At 44.1% G+C, this 20,388-nt stretch overlaps 1 protein-coding gene across 2 annotated transcripts in view; it reads right to left on the bottom strand.

Annotated features, from left to right (window-relative positions):
• Positions 1 to 674: 674 nt before the first annotated feature.
• The window catches only part of xpnpep1 (X-prolyl aminopeptidase (aminopeptidase P) 1, soluble), a 38,732-nt gene continuing 19,018 nt past the window's right edge, over positions 675 to 20,388 (bottom strand). For both annotated transcript variants that reach the window (XM_060911921.1, XM_060911920.1), the window contains exons 8-20: positions 19,789 to 19,870; positions 19,437 to 19,647; positions 19,204 to 19,293; positions 19,012 to 19,062; positions 18,844 to 18,902; positions 18,643 to 18,720; positions 15,151 to 15,222; positions 14,990 to 15,050; positions 5,342 to 5,411; positions 3,028 to 3,201; positions 2,822 to 2,898; positions 2,581 to 2,679; positions 675 to 960 (exon numbers count right to left, since the gene is read on the bottom strand). In XM_060911921.1, the coding sequence (XP_060767904.1) occupies positions 841 to 960; positions 2,581 to 2,679; positions 2,822 to 2,898; positions 3,028 to 3,201; positions 5,342 to 5,411; positions 14,990 to 15,050; positions 15,151 to 15,222; positions 18,643 to 18,720; positions 18,844 to 18,902; positions 19,012 to 19,062; positions 19,204 to 19,293; positions 19,437 to 19,647; positions 19,789 to 19,870 (1,244 nt within the window). In that variant the 3' untranslated portion in view covers positions 675 to 840. The remainder of the gene's footprint in view (positions 961 to 2,580; positions 2,680 to 2,821; positions 2,899 to 3,027; positions 3,202 to 5,341; positions 5,412 to 14,989; positions 15,051 to 15,150; positions 15,223 to 18,642; positions 18,721 to 18,843; positions 18,903 to 19,011; positions 19,063 to 19,203; positions 19,294 to 19,436; positions 19,648 to 19,788; positions 19,871 to 20,388) is intronic.

The following is a 20,388-nucleotide window of genomic DNA, read 5'->3' as shown; positions in this document are numbered from 1 at the left end:
GACAAGTCGCCAGGTCATCACAGGGCTGACACATAGACACACACAACCATTCACACTCACATTCACACCTACGGCCAATTTAGAGTCACCAGTTAACCTAACCTGCATGTCTTTGGACTGTGGGGGAAACCGGAGCACCCGGAGGAAACCCACGCGGACACGGGGAGAACATGCAAACTCCACACAGAAAGGCCCTCGCCGGCCCCGGGGCTCGAACCCAGGACCTTCTTGCTGTGAGGTGACAGCGCTAACCACTACACCACCATGCCGCCCCCCCTCAATAAATGGAAAAAAAAAATCTCAACGGATTTGGCATAATATAAAAAGGTTGATTTTTACTCAGAAAAAGCGGAAATCCGCCGAAAAGCAGAAAACTCTCATCCCTGCTAATGATTTGAGCTTGTTGGAACATTCCAACCCACAGTTACGGTTAAAGAGTGAGTTGGAATGTTCCAAATGAAAATAAGGGTAAAGACTATTAAACCTCCATGCACTTCGAGTGAAATTGGAATGTTCCAAGTCAATGAAATCGACAGGGAGGTCAAAATTGCAATTTATACACAACTGTGGTGCAGATTGTTCCGGTTCAAAGCAATGGGAATGATTACAGTTTTAAATGCCATTTTAAAGAAAAAGAAAGAAGAAGGGAAAAAAAAAGTCAACATAACCAGTGGTGTTTGGTGCTTTCAGTTTTATTGTTTTGTAAAAGAAGTGCTGAGTGTGTTTGTGGGTGTTCATTCATGTGCTTTACAAAATCAGCATGAAGAGAATGCAAAGCAAAGTCAATGCTGTTTAGGTCACTTAGGACTGGGTTCAATAAAAATACAGTCACGCATGACTTTACGTGATCGGCTGAGTCTCCCTGATCAGCCAATCCAGGCCCTCCTTCCTGCCCTGACGCTCCAGCTCGGCGCCAATCGTCTCACGGCACTGCCGGTGGTAATCGTTCAGCCAGTCACGCTGCGGAGGAAGAAAATTTTATAGCGACAACTCATGAACATTTTTTCAGCCCCGCCCCCTCAGCATTCTTAAAGCTAGACCGCCTTTCAGATTTTTCAAATGTAGGTCATAAAAAGAATCCCCCCCCCCCCCCGACACCCAATTATTTTTGTTTAATGGACCGAAAGCTCCTGAATTCTAAATCACAGATTTCCAATTTTATTAGTTTTTTTTAAATAGAACAATTAATGAATTTCTCTCCATGTGGCCCTAAATCCCCCGCTATTTTTTCCTGCTTCACCATGACCCAATTCAAGATCCTACGTCACGCATCACATCATGTGGTGGGCTTTCCCTGTTCACGCAAGGCATTGTGGGATACAAATTTGAAACAGGAGAGAAAAATGGAGCGCGCGAGTGTGTGAATGAAACGGCAAAGAGCGACTACAGTAACGGAAAGAAAGCGAGAAGAAAAGACGTCATGTTATATGTGAAGGAAAGGAAACGCAGGACCAGACTAATAAATATCGGCGGTCAGCGAGCACCTTGGTGTGATCAGCTGTTCGTTTAGCGACAGAATGATGGAACTGGCACTGCAAGACTTCCTTGGTCTGCTTGACTGCGCGAAGCGAGCGATTTCATGCACATTATTTGCTTTAATCGCCTCAAATTAAATAACTTCCCAGCAACGAAGTGGTACAGAAGCCGAGAGAGGCCCTTCATATAATCCTTTTTTTTTTTATTCACCTTGTTATCCCGAGATAACGACATAATTAATTCAGGATCTCGAGAAAACAAAACCGTTATTTCGAGATCTCGAGAAAACAAAACCGTTATTCCGTGATCTCGAGTAAACAGCTGAGAAATGGTTCATTCAGGTGCGCCAAGAGACTTGTGATATGCTGACTTTGGGGCTATTTCTCATTCTGTATAGACGCAACTTTGGTCATTAGAATGTCTGGAATAATCGATCACCTAATAAGGCAATATTTTGATCAGGGGTTGACACAGGGAGAGATTGCATTAAGTCTTTTAATAAGGGATAATTTCAAAATTAGTCCGCGGCACCTCCGCAGAAGACTGGCCCGGCTTCGTCTCTACCGACGGAGATACAGTGATCCAGCTGAGATCATGAAATAATCGTTTTGTTTTCTCGAGATCCTGAATTAATTATGCCGTTATCTCGGGATAACAAGGTGAATAAAAAAAAAAAGGATTATATGAAGGGCCTCTCTCGGCTTCCATAAAGTGGCCTTTTTTTTTTTTACGATCACATTTCAGAGGGAACTAAATTTCACTGATTTTATGAAATCGAAAGGCCGTCTAGTTTTAAACAATCCGCCTGGGCCCCGGCCCTCAGCTCTTTGTTTAAATACTAAAATAATTTCATTGTCAAAAATATCACGACACATTTAACTAATGGAGAAAAAAAAAAACCACGTTATTTGCCATGGTTTTTTTTTTTTTTTTTTCTGCTGAGGAGACAGAGATTCTCATCGTTACTGAATTTTCTAACATGTTCCAAGCATTAACATGGAGGGGTTTTTCCCTTTTAAAACTCCCATTAAACCAGTAGAAAGCACTGGGTGTCATGCGTTAATTAAAAGCTTGTAAATAATTCATCTCGGTGTGTTTTTTCACCTCTTTCTGTGTCAGCAGCTCAACGTTTATCATCTTCAGCTGAATGGGGACGAGGGTCAGGGGCTCGAACGTCAGACTTCCTCTGTTCCTGTAGTTATACTGACAGAGAAAGAGACGGAGAGAAAAATATCGGGGGGGGGGAAGGAAAGGGGTGTGGGGAGAGAAGAGACAGAGAGAGAGACACCCCACACAATGTTTCCAAAACATGAAATGACCTACGAAAATGCACGAGGGTTCTTACTTTAGGTTTTGCAGGAACAACCAGCACGACGTTTTCCAGTCGAATGCCAAATGAGCCGTCCTCGTAATATCCAGGTTCTTAAGCAAAAACAAACCCCACAGTTTCATTTTACAATAAAATACTTGAATAATTAGTGACATACAGGGAAAAAAAATGAAATTAGGTCCAAACTCTGTTTATGTTCATGTCTATAAATCGGTGTGTACCATCACTGAGGATCATTCCAGCCTCCAGCGGTTCATCAGCGAAGGTTTTGTAGCTGATGCCGCAGGGTCCTTCGTGGACGTTGAGATAGCAGCCGACTCCATGGCCGGTGCCGTGCAGGTAATCCAGTCCAGACTCCCACAGAGCGGCCCGCGCAAACGAGTCCAGCAGGTGACCTACACTCACACGCCACACTTGCTTTAATATCCTGCGTGATCTTTTCTCCTGCCGTTCATTAGTGTGATCAGATTTCTGTCATTCCAGCATCTAAGACTACGTTCAGACTGCACCCTGAAACGACCCATATCCGATTTTTTTGCCCATATGCGACCTGTATCCGATTTGTTATTGACAATCTGAACGACACAGATCCGATTTTTTTCACATGCGACCCAGGCCGCTTGGATACGTGGTCCTAATTCCGATGCATATCCGTTATTTTCACATGCGACTGCAGTCTGACCGGACAGGTCGCATTCATGCGACCTACACGTCATCAACGTCACTATTCTGCGTTGGCTAATCCCGCCTCTTTGGAAGAGCGCGCTTTTTTTTTTGTTTACGCATTACGTAGATGTGCTTAGTTATTACGTGTCAATTTGTGCATGCGGGACACTTTTGGGTCGTTTTCCGTTCATATTGGAGATCGCATACAAGTCTCATATAATTGGTAATGTGAACGGCCTAACAAAAAAATCGGATTTCACAACAAATCGGATATGGGTTGTTTCAGGTTGCAGTCTGAACGTAGTGTAATTTCTTACTCATTACGCATTCCCGGCATGCACTCGGGAGTAGTTGAAAAAATATTCTTGCTAAATATTTGAATTCTCCCAGCAAACAAGCAACATGGATCATTTAGCTGGCTGTCTCTTCGCAACATATCATCCGGGCCACTTTTTCCATGCAACAAAACCGTGTTCTATTCCCTTCTAGTGGGTTTATCGAGAACAATATTGCAGGCCATCATATCGCTTGTCCTCCGTGTATTATGCCACTCTACCCAATGGAGAATGAGCGTGCAATATTGTACGTTGTCGAGACAGCACGACGTCACACATCAGAGCTCATGCGAAGATCCAATGACAAATTTTCTGCTGCGTACGCGCACAATCATTTCTTTGTCTGACGGGAAAGAAAGATGAGGCTAATCCAGTGCGATTGCTACGTATGTCGTACTTAAGCACTAAACAAATAAATAAACAAACTAAAAACTGAAACCGAAAATGCGCCGAATACCTGAAAGGCTACCAAAACTCCATTAGATATTCTTCACGCATGTTTATATAAGAGAGAGAAAAACATACCAACGGACATCGAAAAACTGGAAGAGAGACACAGAGATGTAAAGCTTGCGTGCTAGCGAGCGACTGTGACAATTTGTAAACAAGCATGGTCGCGAGGTTTGCTTTGTTGTGTGTAGTTGTCGATGTTGATTTTAAAAAGCAACTAAGTAAGTTACACAGGGAAAACAATAATATTCGGCTTGACTGCAAGGGAACAGGATTGCTGCACTAACAGCACCGAGTCATGGGCAAGTTCGTGTTGGCCTTCGAGAACGCCGATATGAAGTGGGTATGCGTAATGATCATAATATTGGCTGGCTTTGAGCGGTATATCAGATATATTCCATTCAGCTACTCGTCTTCGACTCGTTCAGTATCATGCTAGCTGAATGGAAGATACACTACCGTTCAAAAGTTTGGGGTCACCCAGACAATTTTGCGTTTTCCATGTAAAGTCACACTTTTATTTACCACCATAAGTTGTAAAATGAATAGAAAATATAGTCAAGACGTTTTTCGGGCCATTTTGAGCATTTAATCGACCCCACAAATGTGATGCTCCAGAAACTCAATCTGCTCAAAGGAAGGTCAGTTTTATAGCTTCTCTAAAGAGCTCAACTGTTTTCAGCTGTGCTAACATGATTGTACAAGGGTTTTCTAATCATCCATTAGCCTTCTGAGGCAATGAGCAAACACATTGTACCATTAGAACACTGGAGTGAGAGTTGCTGGAAATGGGCCTCTATACACCTATGGAGATATTGCACCAAAAACCAGACATTTGCAGCTAGAATAGTCATTTACCACATTAGCAATGTATAGAGTGGATTTCTGATTAGTTTAAAGTCATCTTCATTGAAAAGAACAGTGCTTTTCTTTCAAAAATAAGGACATTTCAAAGTGACCCCAAACTTTTGAACGGTAGTGTATCTGATAGACCGATCAGCACCAGCCAATATTATTTAATTACTGATGAACACTGCTAAACTCTGGAGAGCATGTTTCTGTACAACGTCTAATATCCAGGTACCTTTAGTTCCGTTGGGGAAAAGAGCAGCACTGACAGCGATGTGGCCCTTCAGGACGTATGTAAAGCATTCCTAAAAGAGAGAGAGTGGAGAAAAGCAGGTGTTACACACACGACTTCCTGCAGAGGGAGGCACAGGACACACGTTCATGAGTGTCTCGGATTACAAAACCCAGCAGAGATCCATCCTCTGTATTCCAAAATCTCAACCAACATTCAGAGCATTCTGTTCTCTCAACTTCCTGTTTCATGGATCGTGCTGTTATTATTAGTTCAGGATACAACAAGAGTTGTGTAGGCACTGAAATATAAACAAATCCAACAATTGCATATGTACGGAAGCCGAGAGAGGCCCTTCATATAATCCTTTTTTTTATTCACCTTGTTATCCCGAGATAACGACATAATTAATTCAGGATCTCGAGAAAACAAAATCGTTATTCCGTGATCTCGAGTAAACAGCTGAGAAATGGTTCATTCAGGTGCCCCAAGAGACTTGTGATATGCTGACTTTGGGGCTATTTCTCATTCTGTATAGACGCAACTTTGGTCATTAGAATGTCTGGAATAATCGATCACCTAATAAGGCAATATTTTGATCAGGGGTTGACACAGGGAGAGATTGCATTAAGTCTTTTAATAAGGGATAATTTCAAAATTAGTCCGCGGCACCTCCGCAGAAGACTGGCCCGGCTTCGTCTCTACCGACGGAGATCCAGTGATCCAGCTGAGATCATGAAATAATTGTTTTGTTTTCTCGAGATCTCGAATTAGTTGTGTTGTTTTCTCGAGATCCTGAATTAATTATGTCGTTATCTCGGGATAACAAGGTGAATAAAATAAAAAAAGATTATATGAAGGGCCTCTCGTGGCTTCCGTGCATATGGGCCTACATACGCCCAACATAGAACAAAAAACACAATCACATACACTGACACACCAACGAAGACAAGATGGAAGAAAAAAAATAATAATTAAAAAAAACAACCACAGATGCACACAGTTGACTGTTTGAATAACAACATACAGAGCCCGCCGCGTCATACTATTAGCTCTTATTAATCCGAAATGTTAAGAGGAAATTTAATGCCTGGATCCTATATACTCCATGAAGGGTTGCCAAGTTTTATAGAATTTCTCGACAGAGCCTTGAAGGGTAAATCTACAGTGCCTTGAAAAAGTATTCATACCCCTTGAACTTTTTCACATTTTTTCCACCTTACAACCACGAACTTAAGTTTTTTTTTTTATTGAGATTTTATGTGATAGACCAACACAGAGTAGCACATAATTGTGAAGTGAAACGAAAATGATAAATGGTCTTCAAAATTTTAAACAAATACAAATCTGAAAAATGTGGTGTGCATTAGTATTCAGCCCCCTGTACTCTGATACCTCTAAATACAATCCAGTGCAATCAATTGCCTTCAGAAGTCCTCTAATTAGTTAATAGAGTCCTACTGTGTGTAATTTACTCTCAGCATAAACACACTTGTTCTGTGAAGGCCTCAGTGGTTTGTTAGAGAACACTGAAGAACAAACAGCATCATGAAGACCAAAGAACTCACCAGACAGGTCAGGGATAAAGTTCTGGAGAATTTTAAAGCAGGGTTAGGTTATAAAAAATATCCCAAGCTCTGAACATCTCAAGAAGCACTGTTCAATCCATCATTCAAAAACGGAAAAAGTATGGCACAACCGCAAACCTACCAAGACATGGCCGTCCACCTAAACTGACAGAGCGAGCAAGGAGAGCACTGGTCAGAGAAGCAGCCAAGAGGCCCATGATCACTCTGGAGGAGCTGCAGAAATCCACAGCTCAGGTGGGAGAATCTGTGCACAGGACAACTATAAGTCATACACTCCACAAATCTGGCCTTTTTGGAAGAGTGGCAAGAAGAAAGCCATTGTTGAAAGACAGGCATAAGAAGCCATGTAGGGGACACAGCAAACATGTGGAAGAAGATGCTTTGGTCAGATGAGACAAAAGTTGAACTTTTTGGCCTAAATGCAAAGCGCTATGTGTGGCGGAAAACTAACACTGCTCATCACCCTGCACACACCATCCCCACTGTGAAACATGGTGGTGGCAGCATCATGCTACAGGGATGCTTTTCTTCAGCAGGGACAGGGAAGCTGGTCAGAGTTGATGGGAAGATGGATGGAGCTAAATACCGTACAGGGCAATCCTGGAAGAAAACCTGTTGGAGGCTGCAAAAGACTTGAGACTGGGAAGGAGACTCACCTTCCAGCAAGACAATGACCCTAAACATACAGCCAGAGCTACAATGGAATGGTTTAGATCAAAGAATATTCATGTGTTAGAATGGCCCAGTCAAAGTCCAGACCTAAATCCCATTGAGCATCTGTGGCAAGACTTGAAAATTGCTGTTCACAGACGCTCTCCATCCGATCTGGCTGAGCTTGAGCTATTTTGCAAAGAAGAATGGGCAAAAATTTCACTGTCTAGATGTGCAAAGCTGGTAGAGACATACCACAAAAGACTTGCAGCTGTAATTGCAGCAAAAGGTGGCTCTACAAAGTATTGATGCAGGGGGGCTGAATACTAATGCACATCACATTTTTCAGATTTTTATTTGTTTAAAATTTTGAAGACCATTTATCATTTTCGTTTCACTTCACAATGTGCTACTCTGTGTTGGTCCATCACATAAAATCTCAATAAAAAACTTTTAAAGTTTGTGGTTGTAAGGTGGAAAAATGTGAAAAAGTTCAAGGGGTATGAATACTTTTGCAAGGCATTGTAAGTTTTTCTAGTTGAAGGTGCTGCCTAATATCATTCATCAATGCAGCGTACGTAGGAAGTATGAACCTCGCCATAGTGGCTGCACATCCTTTTAGAGGACTGTCTTCACTCAGTGCTCCAAATGCTCCCAACACTGGGTCGGGTTCAACATTGAGACCAGACACATCCGACAAAGTTTTAAATACAGAATTCCAATAATCTGATCATTTTGGGCACAACCAGAACATGTGACCCAGTGAGGCAGTAAACGCCCCACAACGGTCACACAAGGGGTCAATGTTAGGATACATCTTAGCCAGCCTGACTTTTGAGAGATGCAGGCGATGCAATGCCTTGAATTGTAGGAGGCCATGTCTGGTACATATGGATGCTGAATGCACTCCTCTCTGAGCCTCTACCCACTGTTCCTCTGTCAGATTAACACTCAAGTCTTCCTCCCAAGCAGTTCTCAAAAGGTTCATGGATACTTCTGACTGACAAGACAAATAATATATATTATATATATATATGGTCAGGTAAGAACAAAGACCCCATCTGAGTGGTGCCAGGGGCATTAGGAAAGGTAGCTGTATTGGCTCTAATATAATTTCGAATTTGCAGGAAACGAAAAAAGTGAGTCTGAAGTAAACTAAATTTACTACGTAGTAATTCAAAAGAGGGAAAAAAAGTTATCAACATAAAGATCCTTGGCATCACTGGTTCAAATCTTATCTTACCATGAGAGAACAGTTTGTGTCAATTGGAGACTTTAGATCCCCTAAATCACCCCTCCTTCATGGTGTCCCTCAGGGCTCTGTCCTGGGACCCTTATTATTTGTAATATACATCCTTCCTCTTGGCCACATAATACAGCATTATAGGCTTAACTTTCACTGTTATGCAGAGGACACCCAAATTTACATTCAAACCAAACCCTCTTACCCACTCCCTCCGTCCAATCTTGTCAACTGCCTAAATGCAGTTAACAACTGGATGGTGCAGAACTTACTTAAATTAAATCAAGACAAAACAGAAGCCATCCTTATTTCCACCCCTTCTATCTTGAAAAAAACTGGAGCACTCACAGCTATCTATTCCTGGTTATTTCACCTTCACTACTGTTGAAGTAAGAAATCTGGGTGTTATTCTGGACTCTACTCTCTCTTTTGACTCACACATTAAAAGTATTGGGCGGTACGGTGGTGTAGTGGTTAGCGCTGTCGCCTCACAGCAAGAAGGTCCGGGTTCGAGCCCCGTGGCCGGCGAGGGCCTTTCTGTGCGGAGTTTGCATGTTCTCCCCGTGTCCACGTGGGTTTCCTCCGGGTGCTCCGGTTTCCCCCACAGTCCAAAGACATGCAGGTTAGGTTAACTGGTGACTCTAAATTGAGCGTAGGTGTGAATGTGAGTGTGAATGGTTGTCTGTGTCTATGTGTCAGCCCTGTGATGACCTGGCGACTTGTCCAGGGTGTACCCCGCCTTTCGCCCGTAGTCAGCTGGGATAGGCTCCAGCTTGCCTGCGACCCTGTAGAACAGGATAAAGCGGCTAGAGATAATGAGACGAGATTAAAAGTATTACTAAAACAGCTTTTTTTCACCTGAAAAGTCTCTCCAAACTCCGTCCCTCTTTAATTTCATCTGCAGCTGAAACGCTTATACATGCTTTTGTCACCTCAAGACTGGACTACTGCAATGCCCTGCTCGATAGCATCCCAGCCAAGCAACTAAATAGGCTGCAATATGTTCAAAACTCAGCTGCTAGGGTACTCACTCACACCAGGCCCTGGGATCATATCACTCCTATTCTATACGACCTGCACTGGCTCCCAGTTAAATACCGCATCCAGTACAAAATTATCTTACTTGTCTACAAATCCCTACATAACCTGGCCCCTCCCTGTTTATCAAATCTCCTAACTCCATATCAGTTACCTCTAAATCTTCGCTCCACAGATGTCCACCTATTAGCAGTCCCTTACTCTTGGCTCTGCTCCATGGGTGACAGGGCTTTCAGTGTAAATGGCCCTAAGCTGTGGAATGCCCTGCCACTAGCGTTGCGCCAATGCTCAACACTGTCCTCTTTCAAAAAACAGCTAAAAACACATCTCTTTAGCTTGGCTTTTTCTCTTTGATTTTTAATAACGTTATTATTATTATTGATTTCTTATTTGGGCGGCACAGTGGTGTAGTGGTTAGCGCTGTCGCCTCACAGCAAGAAGGTCCTGGGTTCAAGCCCCGTGGCCAGCGAGGGCCTTTCTGTGCGGAGTTTGCATGTTCTCCCCGTGTCCGCGTGGGTTTCCTCCGGGTGCTCCAGTTTCCCCCACAGTCCAAAGACATGCAGGTTAGGTTAACTGGCGACTCTAAATTGACCGTAGGTGTGAATGAACCATCTGGCTTAATGCTCAATTCCGATTTTTTTGTGAAATCCGATTTTTTTGTGAGGTCGTTCACATTAACAAATATATGCGACTTGTATGTGATCCTCAGTATGAACGAAAAGCGACCTAAAAGTGTTCCGCATGCGCATTGCAGGATACGACGACGTCACACGCAGTGAGCATGGCCAGTGTTTACGGAAGTAAAACCGCCCGGTTGCGGTATGACCCATCCAATCTAGCTTGAATAGCTGCATCCCCCCAAATGGAAATCAGCTCCCTAACCTCTGCGTCCTTCCATTGAGAAGATTCAGAACCTTCACAGCCCGAAGCGTCCCTCGCATTGATGTCATGCGCAGGGGCGCAGATACGTTTTTTGAACTGGGAGGGACAAAAAATTGGGGGGGGACAAAGCTGCCAGCAAACCAACCCCAACCCTGATATGCCTGTCAAACTTGTTGTTAGTAACCATAGCAATCAAGCTCGAGCTTGCAACCTGTGCAGTCTGCGCAGCTCAACCAACCGAATATCAGTCTTTGTTTTATGTGAGTTGTTGCAACTATGTATACACTGCTGTGCACCTCAATAAACCGAATGGTAATTAGTCTTTTGATTTTTCCGTGAGGTTTGCCTTATACAAAGAAAGACAGCATAGACGTTTTTTCCTCCCTATAAGTGGGAGGGACCGAGCGAGGTGAATTTAAATCTGGGTGGGACGAGTCCCACCCTCTATCTGCGCCCGTGATTATGCGCCATGTTGTTGTAACTTTTTTTGAGAGACCCGCCGCCTACTTCAGCGCAGAATAGTGACGTTTGTGGCTTGTTGATGACATGTAAGTCGGATGAATGCGACCTGGCGGTTCAGACTGAAGTCGCATATGAAAAGAGCGGATAGGGATCGGAATTAGGACCACATATCCAAACGGCCTGGGTCGGATTTGAAAAAATCGGATCTGTGTCGTTCATATTGTCAATAAAAGATCAGATACAGGTCACATATGGGCGAAAAGATCGGATTTGAGTCACTTCAGCCTGCAGTGTGAACGTAGCCTAAAAGGACTATACAGTGAGCGCATTGGTAAAATGAAAACCCTTTCGGACACAAGTCCGTCGCGCTGGTATTTACATCATTACTGTCGCACGATTAAAACGTGCCAGATCAAATACATGCGTGTGTTTTTGTGATAAAGCCATATTATACTGAGCGCATTTCCCACATCAATCAATACAAAGTACCTGCAGCTTTCAGTTCTTCTTTTTTTTTTTTTTAAATCAAGGCTGAATCCTTTCTTCTTTGCCGCTGCCTTTTACTAAATCAGATTTGAGACTTTTTAATTTGATTTCTTTCAGCGTGACCGCAATGTATGATGGGATATATTGCTTTGGTTAGTGACTATCGGTTGTACACTACTTTTCGTGATGCATTGTGGGATACTTTGAGTGCACTATATAGGGTGTAAATAGTCCTCACTAAGGTTTCGGACAGCGCTACAAAATGGCGTCCTCACTATATAGTGCCCTATATAGTGAGTAGGGAGCGATTTTGGACACGAGGGGTTGTCAAAAGACGCGCACGCCCTGTTTCGAATGCTGATGTAATCAAGCCGGAAGTTTTGTTTGTTTTGATAGCAATCAGGAAAGTTTGAAAAAAGTAGGCAGTAATCGTCATTTAAACTCGTTTTTGTGCAATATTTCGTTTGGAAAATAGTTTTCAAAATGGCGGCACTGACACCTTGTTGACGCGTCACGTTTCGAAGTCTCGCACAAGTCTCGTGAAGATCGCGCGGATAAGCGACGCCTGCCGTGGACCAAACGAACTAAATTCAACACGGCTAAAAACCGAATAGGCCGATAAGTATAATATTTAATTAGTTGCCAATACAAGCCACGATATTGTAGGTACCGCCACAGTCCAGTCTAGAACTACAAATCCCATTAACTAACTTCCGCGATGAGCTACGTCACGGCTGGGCGGGATCACCTACATCACGTCCTCCATGAAGCCATAAGTGACTCAGTCAACTTCCGTTCCGCCTCTTTGGCGCTGTGGACTCCGCGTCGTACAGACAAAGAGACACTCTCTCATCACAACACCCAAGATCAAGACATCTGCCTTGCAAGAATAAAGAAGAATCAGCGTGCTTTCGTTTGCCACTGGCCACGGTAGAAGAATACTTAAGTTGCGCTGTATCTCTAAACTGAGTTACAACCGGTTTTATTTGTTTATTATAAGTAACGTTATGACTGCCGCCCAAGCAGTTAATTAAAAGTTAGAAGCGACCGGATTCCTTCTGACTTAATCGCTGTGCACATTGTTTGATCAGAGACTTTTCCTCACGAACGGCGAAGTTCGGACCAAGGAAACCTCTGCGCTTTCATGGAAGCGACCCACGACCTTCTGTGAACCCCGCGAAACTTCGGGATATCTGGAAGTAAGACTGGCATTTGGGCAAATTAGTCTTAGGAATTAGCTTTATGAAGTAGTGTGAATTTAAACTCAAACTGTTTAATTGTGCACACTGATCTTGTATTCTATATTGTTCTCTCAGTTGGTTAATAGATAGGCTGTTGCATGCTTTTGCTATCTTTTCTCATCTCATCATCTCTAGCTGCTTTATCCTTCTACAGAGTCGCAGGCAAGCTGGAGCCTATCCCAGCTGACTACGGGCGAAAGGCAGGGTACACCCTGGACAAGTCGCCAGGTCATCACAGGGCTGACACATAGACACAGACAACCATTCACACTCACATTCACACCTACGGTCAATTTAGAGTCACCAGTTAACCTAACCTGCATGTCTTTGGACTGTGGGGGAAACCGGAGCACCCGGAGGAAACCCACGCGGACACGGGGAGAACATGCAAACTCCACACAGAAAGGCCCTCGCCGGCCACGGGGCTCGAACCTGGAGCTTCTTGCTGTGAGGCGACAGCACTAACCACTACACCACCGTGCCGCCTGCTATCTTTTCTAACACCTTTAATTTCATTATTACACATATTTTGACCTCATCAAGATTTCAGTGGATTTAGTAATGTTATAAGCTAGTGGGTTAGCTATTACCATGAATTCCTTTGTCTCAAGACCATGAGGTGATCCTCACCTTCCCCCCCCCCACCTGAGATAACATTCAAATCTCTGAGTTAGTTACCACGCACATTCAAACTCTCTTTGTCTCCTCTCTTCTCATACTGCGCAGTCGCGCACGGGACACATCCTAAGGAGCTCAGTCGCTCGCTTATGGCCCTTTTCCACTACCCTTTTTCAGCTCGCTTCAGCTCACTTCAGCCCGACACGGCTCGCATTTCGACTACCTTAGAGCAGCACGACTCAGCTCGCTTCAGCCCTGCTTAGCACCCAAAACTCGCACGGTTTTGGAGTGGGGCTGAAGCGAGCCAAACCGAGCCGAGTGGGGCTGGGGGCGTGAGGAGACACTCCCCTGTGCACTGATTGGTGAGGAGGAGTGTCCTCACATGCCCACAAACACCCCGCGAGCACGCTGGGATCTGTAAACACCGTAAACCCGGAAGAAGAATTACGAATTACAAGAATTTCTGAAGCGTTATGCGCCTCGCCTCATCTATACGCTCTTGCCAGTATCTGTTGGCGTTGTCGGTGACAACAAGCCACAGCACCAAGACCAGCAACACTAACGACTCCATGCTTATTGTTTACTATCCGGGTCGTGACACTACCGCTTAAAAGATCACTGATGTCACTGTTTGCGCCGCCTAACGACATCACGTGACGTCCACCCACTTTCGCTAACTCCACCCAATGTGTCCACCCACTTCCAGCCAGCACGGTTCAGCGTGGTTGTAGTCGAAATGCAACTCCAACAGCCCCACTCAGCTCGACTCGGCACGGCTCAGCCCAACTCAGCCGCGTTGGTAGTGGAAAAGTGGCATTAGCAGTAAGGAGAAAACATCTCCTCCCCTCTCTGCCTCGCACCCCTCCCTCTCTCTCTCTCTCCCCCCTCTCGCACATGCACACACACAGTATTACCTCACCATTTATGCTCATATATATATCGATGTTGAACTTACTGAATGTATTTTAAACTGCTATTACCCATTTTTATCATTGTTATAATAAATTCAATTATTCTGTTAAACTGTGCTTATTTGTCCGTTGTTGCTACTATATTCTTGAAGTCACACAGTCTCAAAGAACTCCAAATTGCCTTCACCCAAGTGTATATGAGTGCTATTGCCTGTAGTGTCTATATAATACGGTAAGTAATACATTATTGCTGCATCAGTAGTGATCATAATAATTTGGAATATACCATAAGTTAGCTGTTTGGTAATTTATTATTAAACACCAAAATTAATGGTATTATTAATGAGACTGATTTAATGAGACTGATCACGCAAGACCAATAGCACCCACAATATAAGGTTACTAAAACCGAAAACGTAATTGAATAACATGTTAAGAAATAAAGCAAGTTTAAAAATGACTTCAGTTCCCCTTTAATGACAATAAAACAAATTTTATACAATCATGAGATACTAATAAATCCTGATCACCTTCTCATAGTCTGTTGGAGTCCCAAAGTGCATGGTACGCGTCACATCTGTTGTTCCATCCCTGTGCAGTCGACAAAAAAAGCTACATTAATGTCCGAGCTTGCACGTCTCATTCTGGCTAGAAGAAATCTCCCTAAATGCACGAGGACGTTTGAGCGTACCTGTACTGTGCTCCAGAGTCGATCAGGTAAACTTCATTCAGAGACAGAGTCCTGTTGGTCTCAGGAAGTGGCCTAACGCACAAGAAAAAATAAAGATCAACCAACAACCATCCTTGTTAAGATTAATTATTATACATACAGGCCACTTTTTCCATGCAACAAAAACATGTATTCTGTTCCCTTCTAGCAGGTTTATCGATGGCATGCAATATCATCATATCGCTTATCCTCCGTGTATTACACCACTCTTCTCAACGGAGAAAAAGCATGCAATATTGTACATTGTCAAGACAACATGACGTCACACTTCGGAGATCATGCGAAGATCCAATGGCAAAACTTTGCTGCTGCGCACGCGCACAATCATTTCTTTGTCAACCAGGAGAGAGCGAGATGATGATGAGGCTAATCCAGTGCTAGATTTAAGCACTAAATAAATAAACTGAAACTAAAGATGCGCTGAACACCCGAAAGGCTACCAAAACTTCACTGGATATTCTTCACGCATATTTACAAGAGAAAAACAGACCAATGGACACCGAAAAACTGGAAGAGAGAGCAATAGCGGAAATTTTGTCAAAAGTTCTACTTGGAGGTGAGGAAAAGTGACGGAGACTTTAACAAGTGGACTTCACTCGTGGACGTCACTCAGCAAAGCCCTTTTGTTTTGAACAACTGCAATATAACAATTAACTCCGACCAAAAGTCACTTCAAACTTGAACTGTAAACCTGGACATAGCTAGTATACGAGTTGGGTTGTTGTTCAGGCTTTTCGGACTTATTGTTAGAACTTTGACTTTGTATTGACAGAACATTGAATTACATTCGATCAGAATCAGCACTCAGTATTAGCAAGTTCCCCCCATTCTTAACTTTTTGCAAAATCTATAACTGTTCAATCGACCATGTATGTATAATCTCACCTCATTATCTCTAGCCACTTTATCCTGTTCTACAGGGTCGCAGGCAAGCTGGAGCCTATCCCAGCTGACTATGGGCGAAAGGCGGGGTACACCCTGGACAAGTCGCCAGGTCATCACAGGGCTGACACATAGACACAGACAACCATTCACACTCACATTCACACCTACGCTCAATTTAGAGTCACCAGTTAACCTAACCTGCATGTCTTTGGACTGTGGGGGAAACCGGAGCACCCGGAGGAAACCCATGCGGACACGGGGAGAACATGCAAACTCCGCACAGAAAGGCCCTCGCCGGCCAAGGAGCTCGAACCCGGACCTTCTTGCTGTGAGGCAACAGCGCTAACCACTACACCACCATGCCGCCCTGTATGTATAATAATAATAATAATAATAATAATAATGCAGTCCTCTCAATAACTGCTGGCAACTGGCGATTTTGCCGCCTACAAATGCTCCATTGCCAGCTACTCACAGTGGTTTTTCAAAGAATTGAAATTCATAAGTTTTTACTTCATAATTTATACTTCATAAAAATAAAATTTTGCATTCAGGATCACTCAGAATTCACCATTTAACATCTACATTTTCAAAATTTTCCGGGGGAGGACCCCCGGACCCCCCTCTTTTTTTATACATCGCAGCGGCGGCTAACGCAGCCTCCGCTCAGCTTACGTTTAACATGGATCCCAGACGTCCGCTATTTAGCAGAATTCCTCTATTTTTCTAGCCAAAGTGGGGTTTTTTAACTCTCTTGTATATCCGTTAAAAATATGTTTAAGTAAAATGACCAGCAGAATACGTTCTGATTTGGTTTGCTTGTTTAGCGATATTTTTGTTGGCTTTGTTTGTTCTCGTTGACATTCGGGAACACTTGGAAGTTAAATTGATGTAAATACCGCGAGACTACGCGCTAGAACAAGAAAACAATATGGCTGCGCCCATTTGCTCGAAAACGTGTTTTAACTCCGTTCAAACAATTTAAATATCTTATCGACATTCGGCTCCCTGAGACAGCACCGGCCTCGGTTCAGGCCGTTGCTGAGGCAACATTTCCCCCTGAAGGTCACTGCAGGGAGACACTCTCGCATTCCTTCTCTAACTTTCCGTGGTCGCCATTTTTATCCCCAGTGTGACAAGCGGGTGCGTGACCAGCGCCTTCATGGCTGCAGGACCGGACGGCTGCTTGCTTGCGCTGGATTACCTCCTCCCCTCCCCCCCCCCTTACCCCCTACCCCTGATTCCCCCCCTCAAGTCCCATGTTTAAAGTGTACTTGTGTTGTTGTGTGCTTATGTGCAAAGGTTTTTTAAATGTTCCCACACTGTACTCCTGACAGGAGCATAGATGGGGGGGGGGGGGGGGGGTGTTCTTTTTTCCTTATCTCTCCTCATGTTGTGTTTCCTTTTTATCTTCATCCCTGTCTTCCTGTCCTGTCTACCCTATGTCAATTGTATGTTGTATATTATGTACGGACAGGTTGACGGCTAATTTCGCTGGTACATGTGACTAGTGACAATAAAGGGCATCATCATCATCATCATCACGGTGGTGTAGTGGTTAGCGCTGTCGCCTCACAGCAAGAAGGTCCGGGTTCGAGCCCCGTGGCCGGCGAGGGCCTTTCTGTGCGGAGTTTGCATGTTCTCCCCGTGTCCGCGTGGGTTTCCTCCGGGTGCTCCGGTTTCCCCCACAGTCCAAAGACATGCAGGTTAGGTTAACTGGTGACTCTAAATTGACCGTAGGTGTGAATGTGAGTGTGAATGGTTGTCTGTGTCTATGTGTCAGCCCTGTGATGACCTGGCGACTTGTCCGGGGTGTACCCCACCTTTCGCCCGTAGTCAGCTGGGATAGGCTCCAGCTTGCCTGCGACCCTGTAGAACAGGATAAAGCGGCTAGAGATAATGAGATGAGAAAAAAATAAACAAAGGAGATGAACTATGGACACTATTCTTATATTATAACAAAATGAGTGGAATATTTAGGCAAGTATATTCTTCAAAGCTACATTTTCGTCTAACTTTTATAAATAATTTTTTTTTTTTTTGCCACTTATGTCATAGATTACAAAATATGGCATCAAATACATTATTGTTAAATTCTGTTGCTTTTCTATGTTAAATCTATGTAAAAAATGTGTTCTATAGCATCTTTAAATGTTAAAATCTCAACAGCTTCAATGGGCTTTGCCCCCTGTACCCCCAGCAGGGGCGCTGCCCCTGCACCCCACAAAGGGCTTGCAGCCCCCTTCCCATGCTGATAGTTTCTTACATTCCTCTATTTTTTTCAATTACTGCTGGGATCCCTGGCTTAACCTCTGCCTACTACTTGCCCCTTTCTCATAAATATATTGAGAGGGCTGATAATGGCTGCCTTTATTTTGTAGTCTATCAGATATATTCCATTCAGCTACTCGTCTTTGATTCGCTCAATATCATGCTAGCTGAATGGAATATATATATCTGATATACCACAGCCAATATTATTTAAAATATTAGCTTCTGATAGGCTTAGAACATACATGTACGTGCGCGTGTTTAAAATGAGGACATGCAACACACACAAACACACACCGGTAGTGAATGATGGCGCCGTTTGGCCCCACGCTGGAGATGGTGGGAAAACTGAGACCGACAAAATCCTTCTGTTGACTGGAAAGAGGGAAAAAAAGTTGAGTATCTGTGGTTACAAAATCTACAAGAACAAAATGTAAATGTAAGTGACAAAATGGAAGGTAGTTTGCTTTATGAAGGATGCGAGGAGGTTCAAGTCACCTGCGCAGCTCTTCGGCCTTATCCGCAGCCGATATCTCGGTCACCGCCCCTTTCGGAATCTGGAGAAAAACAACAGGGCATAAACCAGCGCGCACATGCTCCAGAATAAAAATAAATAAAAAAGTAAGGAAATGACTAATATTTATTATGTAAAAGTTATAAGGACACCTCTTTCTCCAGCCAGGCAAAGAAGTCGCAAAGTGCCACGGCATCTTTAATCTGAAACGTTTTTATGACGCACAAACACGCAACAGCATGTCAGCAGACATCTTGCGAGATTATAAAACAATAAAGCGAGGTCATATAACTCGCTCTCAGCATTTCTTTATCAGTGACCACGGTGCTTTAACCTGTACTCACATGTGCCATCCTCATGCCCTGGATCTCTGTGGGGTTCTTCACTGCTTTGGCCAGACACAGAGGGGTGTACGGGATTGGAGATCTGTGGATCTGGAACGACAGAGACAGCATGTGAAGCTGGAGGGAACACATCCTTTATTTTACTGAATTAAAGCAGGCTGTTTAGAAGTGCCCCCAAAATGTCGGACACCACTGCATCTTGATTGCCTGAGGTTTGTTGGTGTAGAACCGACCTTAGGGATGACCTGGGTGAGAGCACAGCTGGCCTTGTCGCTGATCCACACCTTGTCTTTCGGGCCGAGAGCCGAGCACACAGCCTGCAGCTCCGCATACACGCTCTCGTACGGTAAACACTGCACACTCAGCTCAGGCTTCGTGGCTGTATCCAGCTCCAGGTGCTGCCTCACTACTGGGTCTTCGACACGCTTCACGTCTATGAACAACCTGACAGCAGGAACTTCGTTAGCGTTTCCAAATCTCTCTCGAACTAGAGTCTAATCAATCGTTAAAGATGAATCTGTGCATCAAGGCATCATGTTTTAGGAGTGATATTTCACCGAGTGAGCAGTGATGCAGTTTTATTACCGTACGCTGTTGATCCCGATGATGGCGTACGCAAAGAACACAGGATTGAACTCGATATCTGAGCCACGCAGGTTAAAAAGCCCTGTGAAGAACACAAGGTTGTTCATTACTAACTTTTCGTGGACGTTCCACAACGAAGTCTCATCTCATTATCTCTAGCCGCTTGATCCTTCTACAGGGTCACAGGCAAGCTGGAGCCTATCCCAGCTGACTATGGGCGAAAGGCGGGGTACACCCTGGACAAGTCGCCAGGTCATCGCAGGGCTGACACAGACACCCATTCGCACTCACATTCACACCTACGGTCAATTTAAATTCACCAGTTAACCTAACCTGCATGTCTTTGGACTGTGGGGGAAACCGGAGCACCCGGAGGAAACCCACGCGGACACAGGGAGAACATGCAAACTCCACACAGAAAGGCCCTCGTCGGCCACAGGGCTCGAACCCGGACCTTCTTGCTGTGAGGCGACAGCGCTAACCACTACACCACCGTGCCGCCCCTTCCACAACGAAGTATGACGCGTAAATCTATTTAGCCTGAAACTGCTGTGGTTGAAGAAGATGACGAGAACATTTCCGGACATGCCGTCAGAGAAA

This window comes from Neoarius graeffei, chromosome 27 (assembly GCF_027579695.1).
Source record: "Neoarius graeffei isolate fNeoGra1 chromosome 27, fNeoGra1.pri, whole genome shotgun sequence".
Classification (NCBI taxonomy): Eukaryota; Metazoa; Chordata; class Actinopteri; order Siluriformes; family Ariidae; genus Neoarius; species Neoarius graeffei.
The sequence above is the reverse complement of the archived record's forward strand: the minus strand, read 5'-3'. Positions and strand labels throughout refer to the sequence as shown.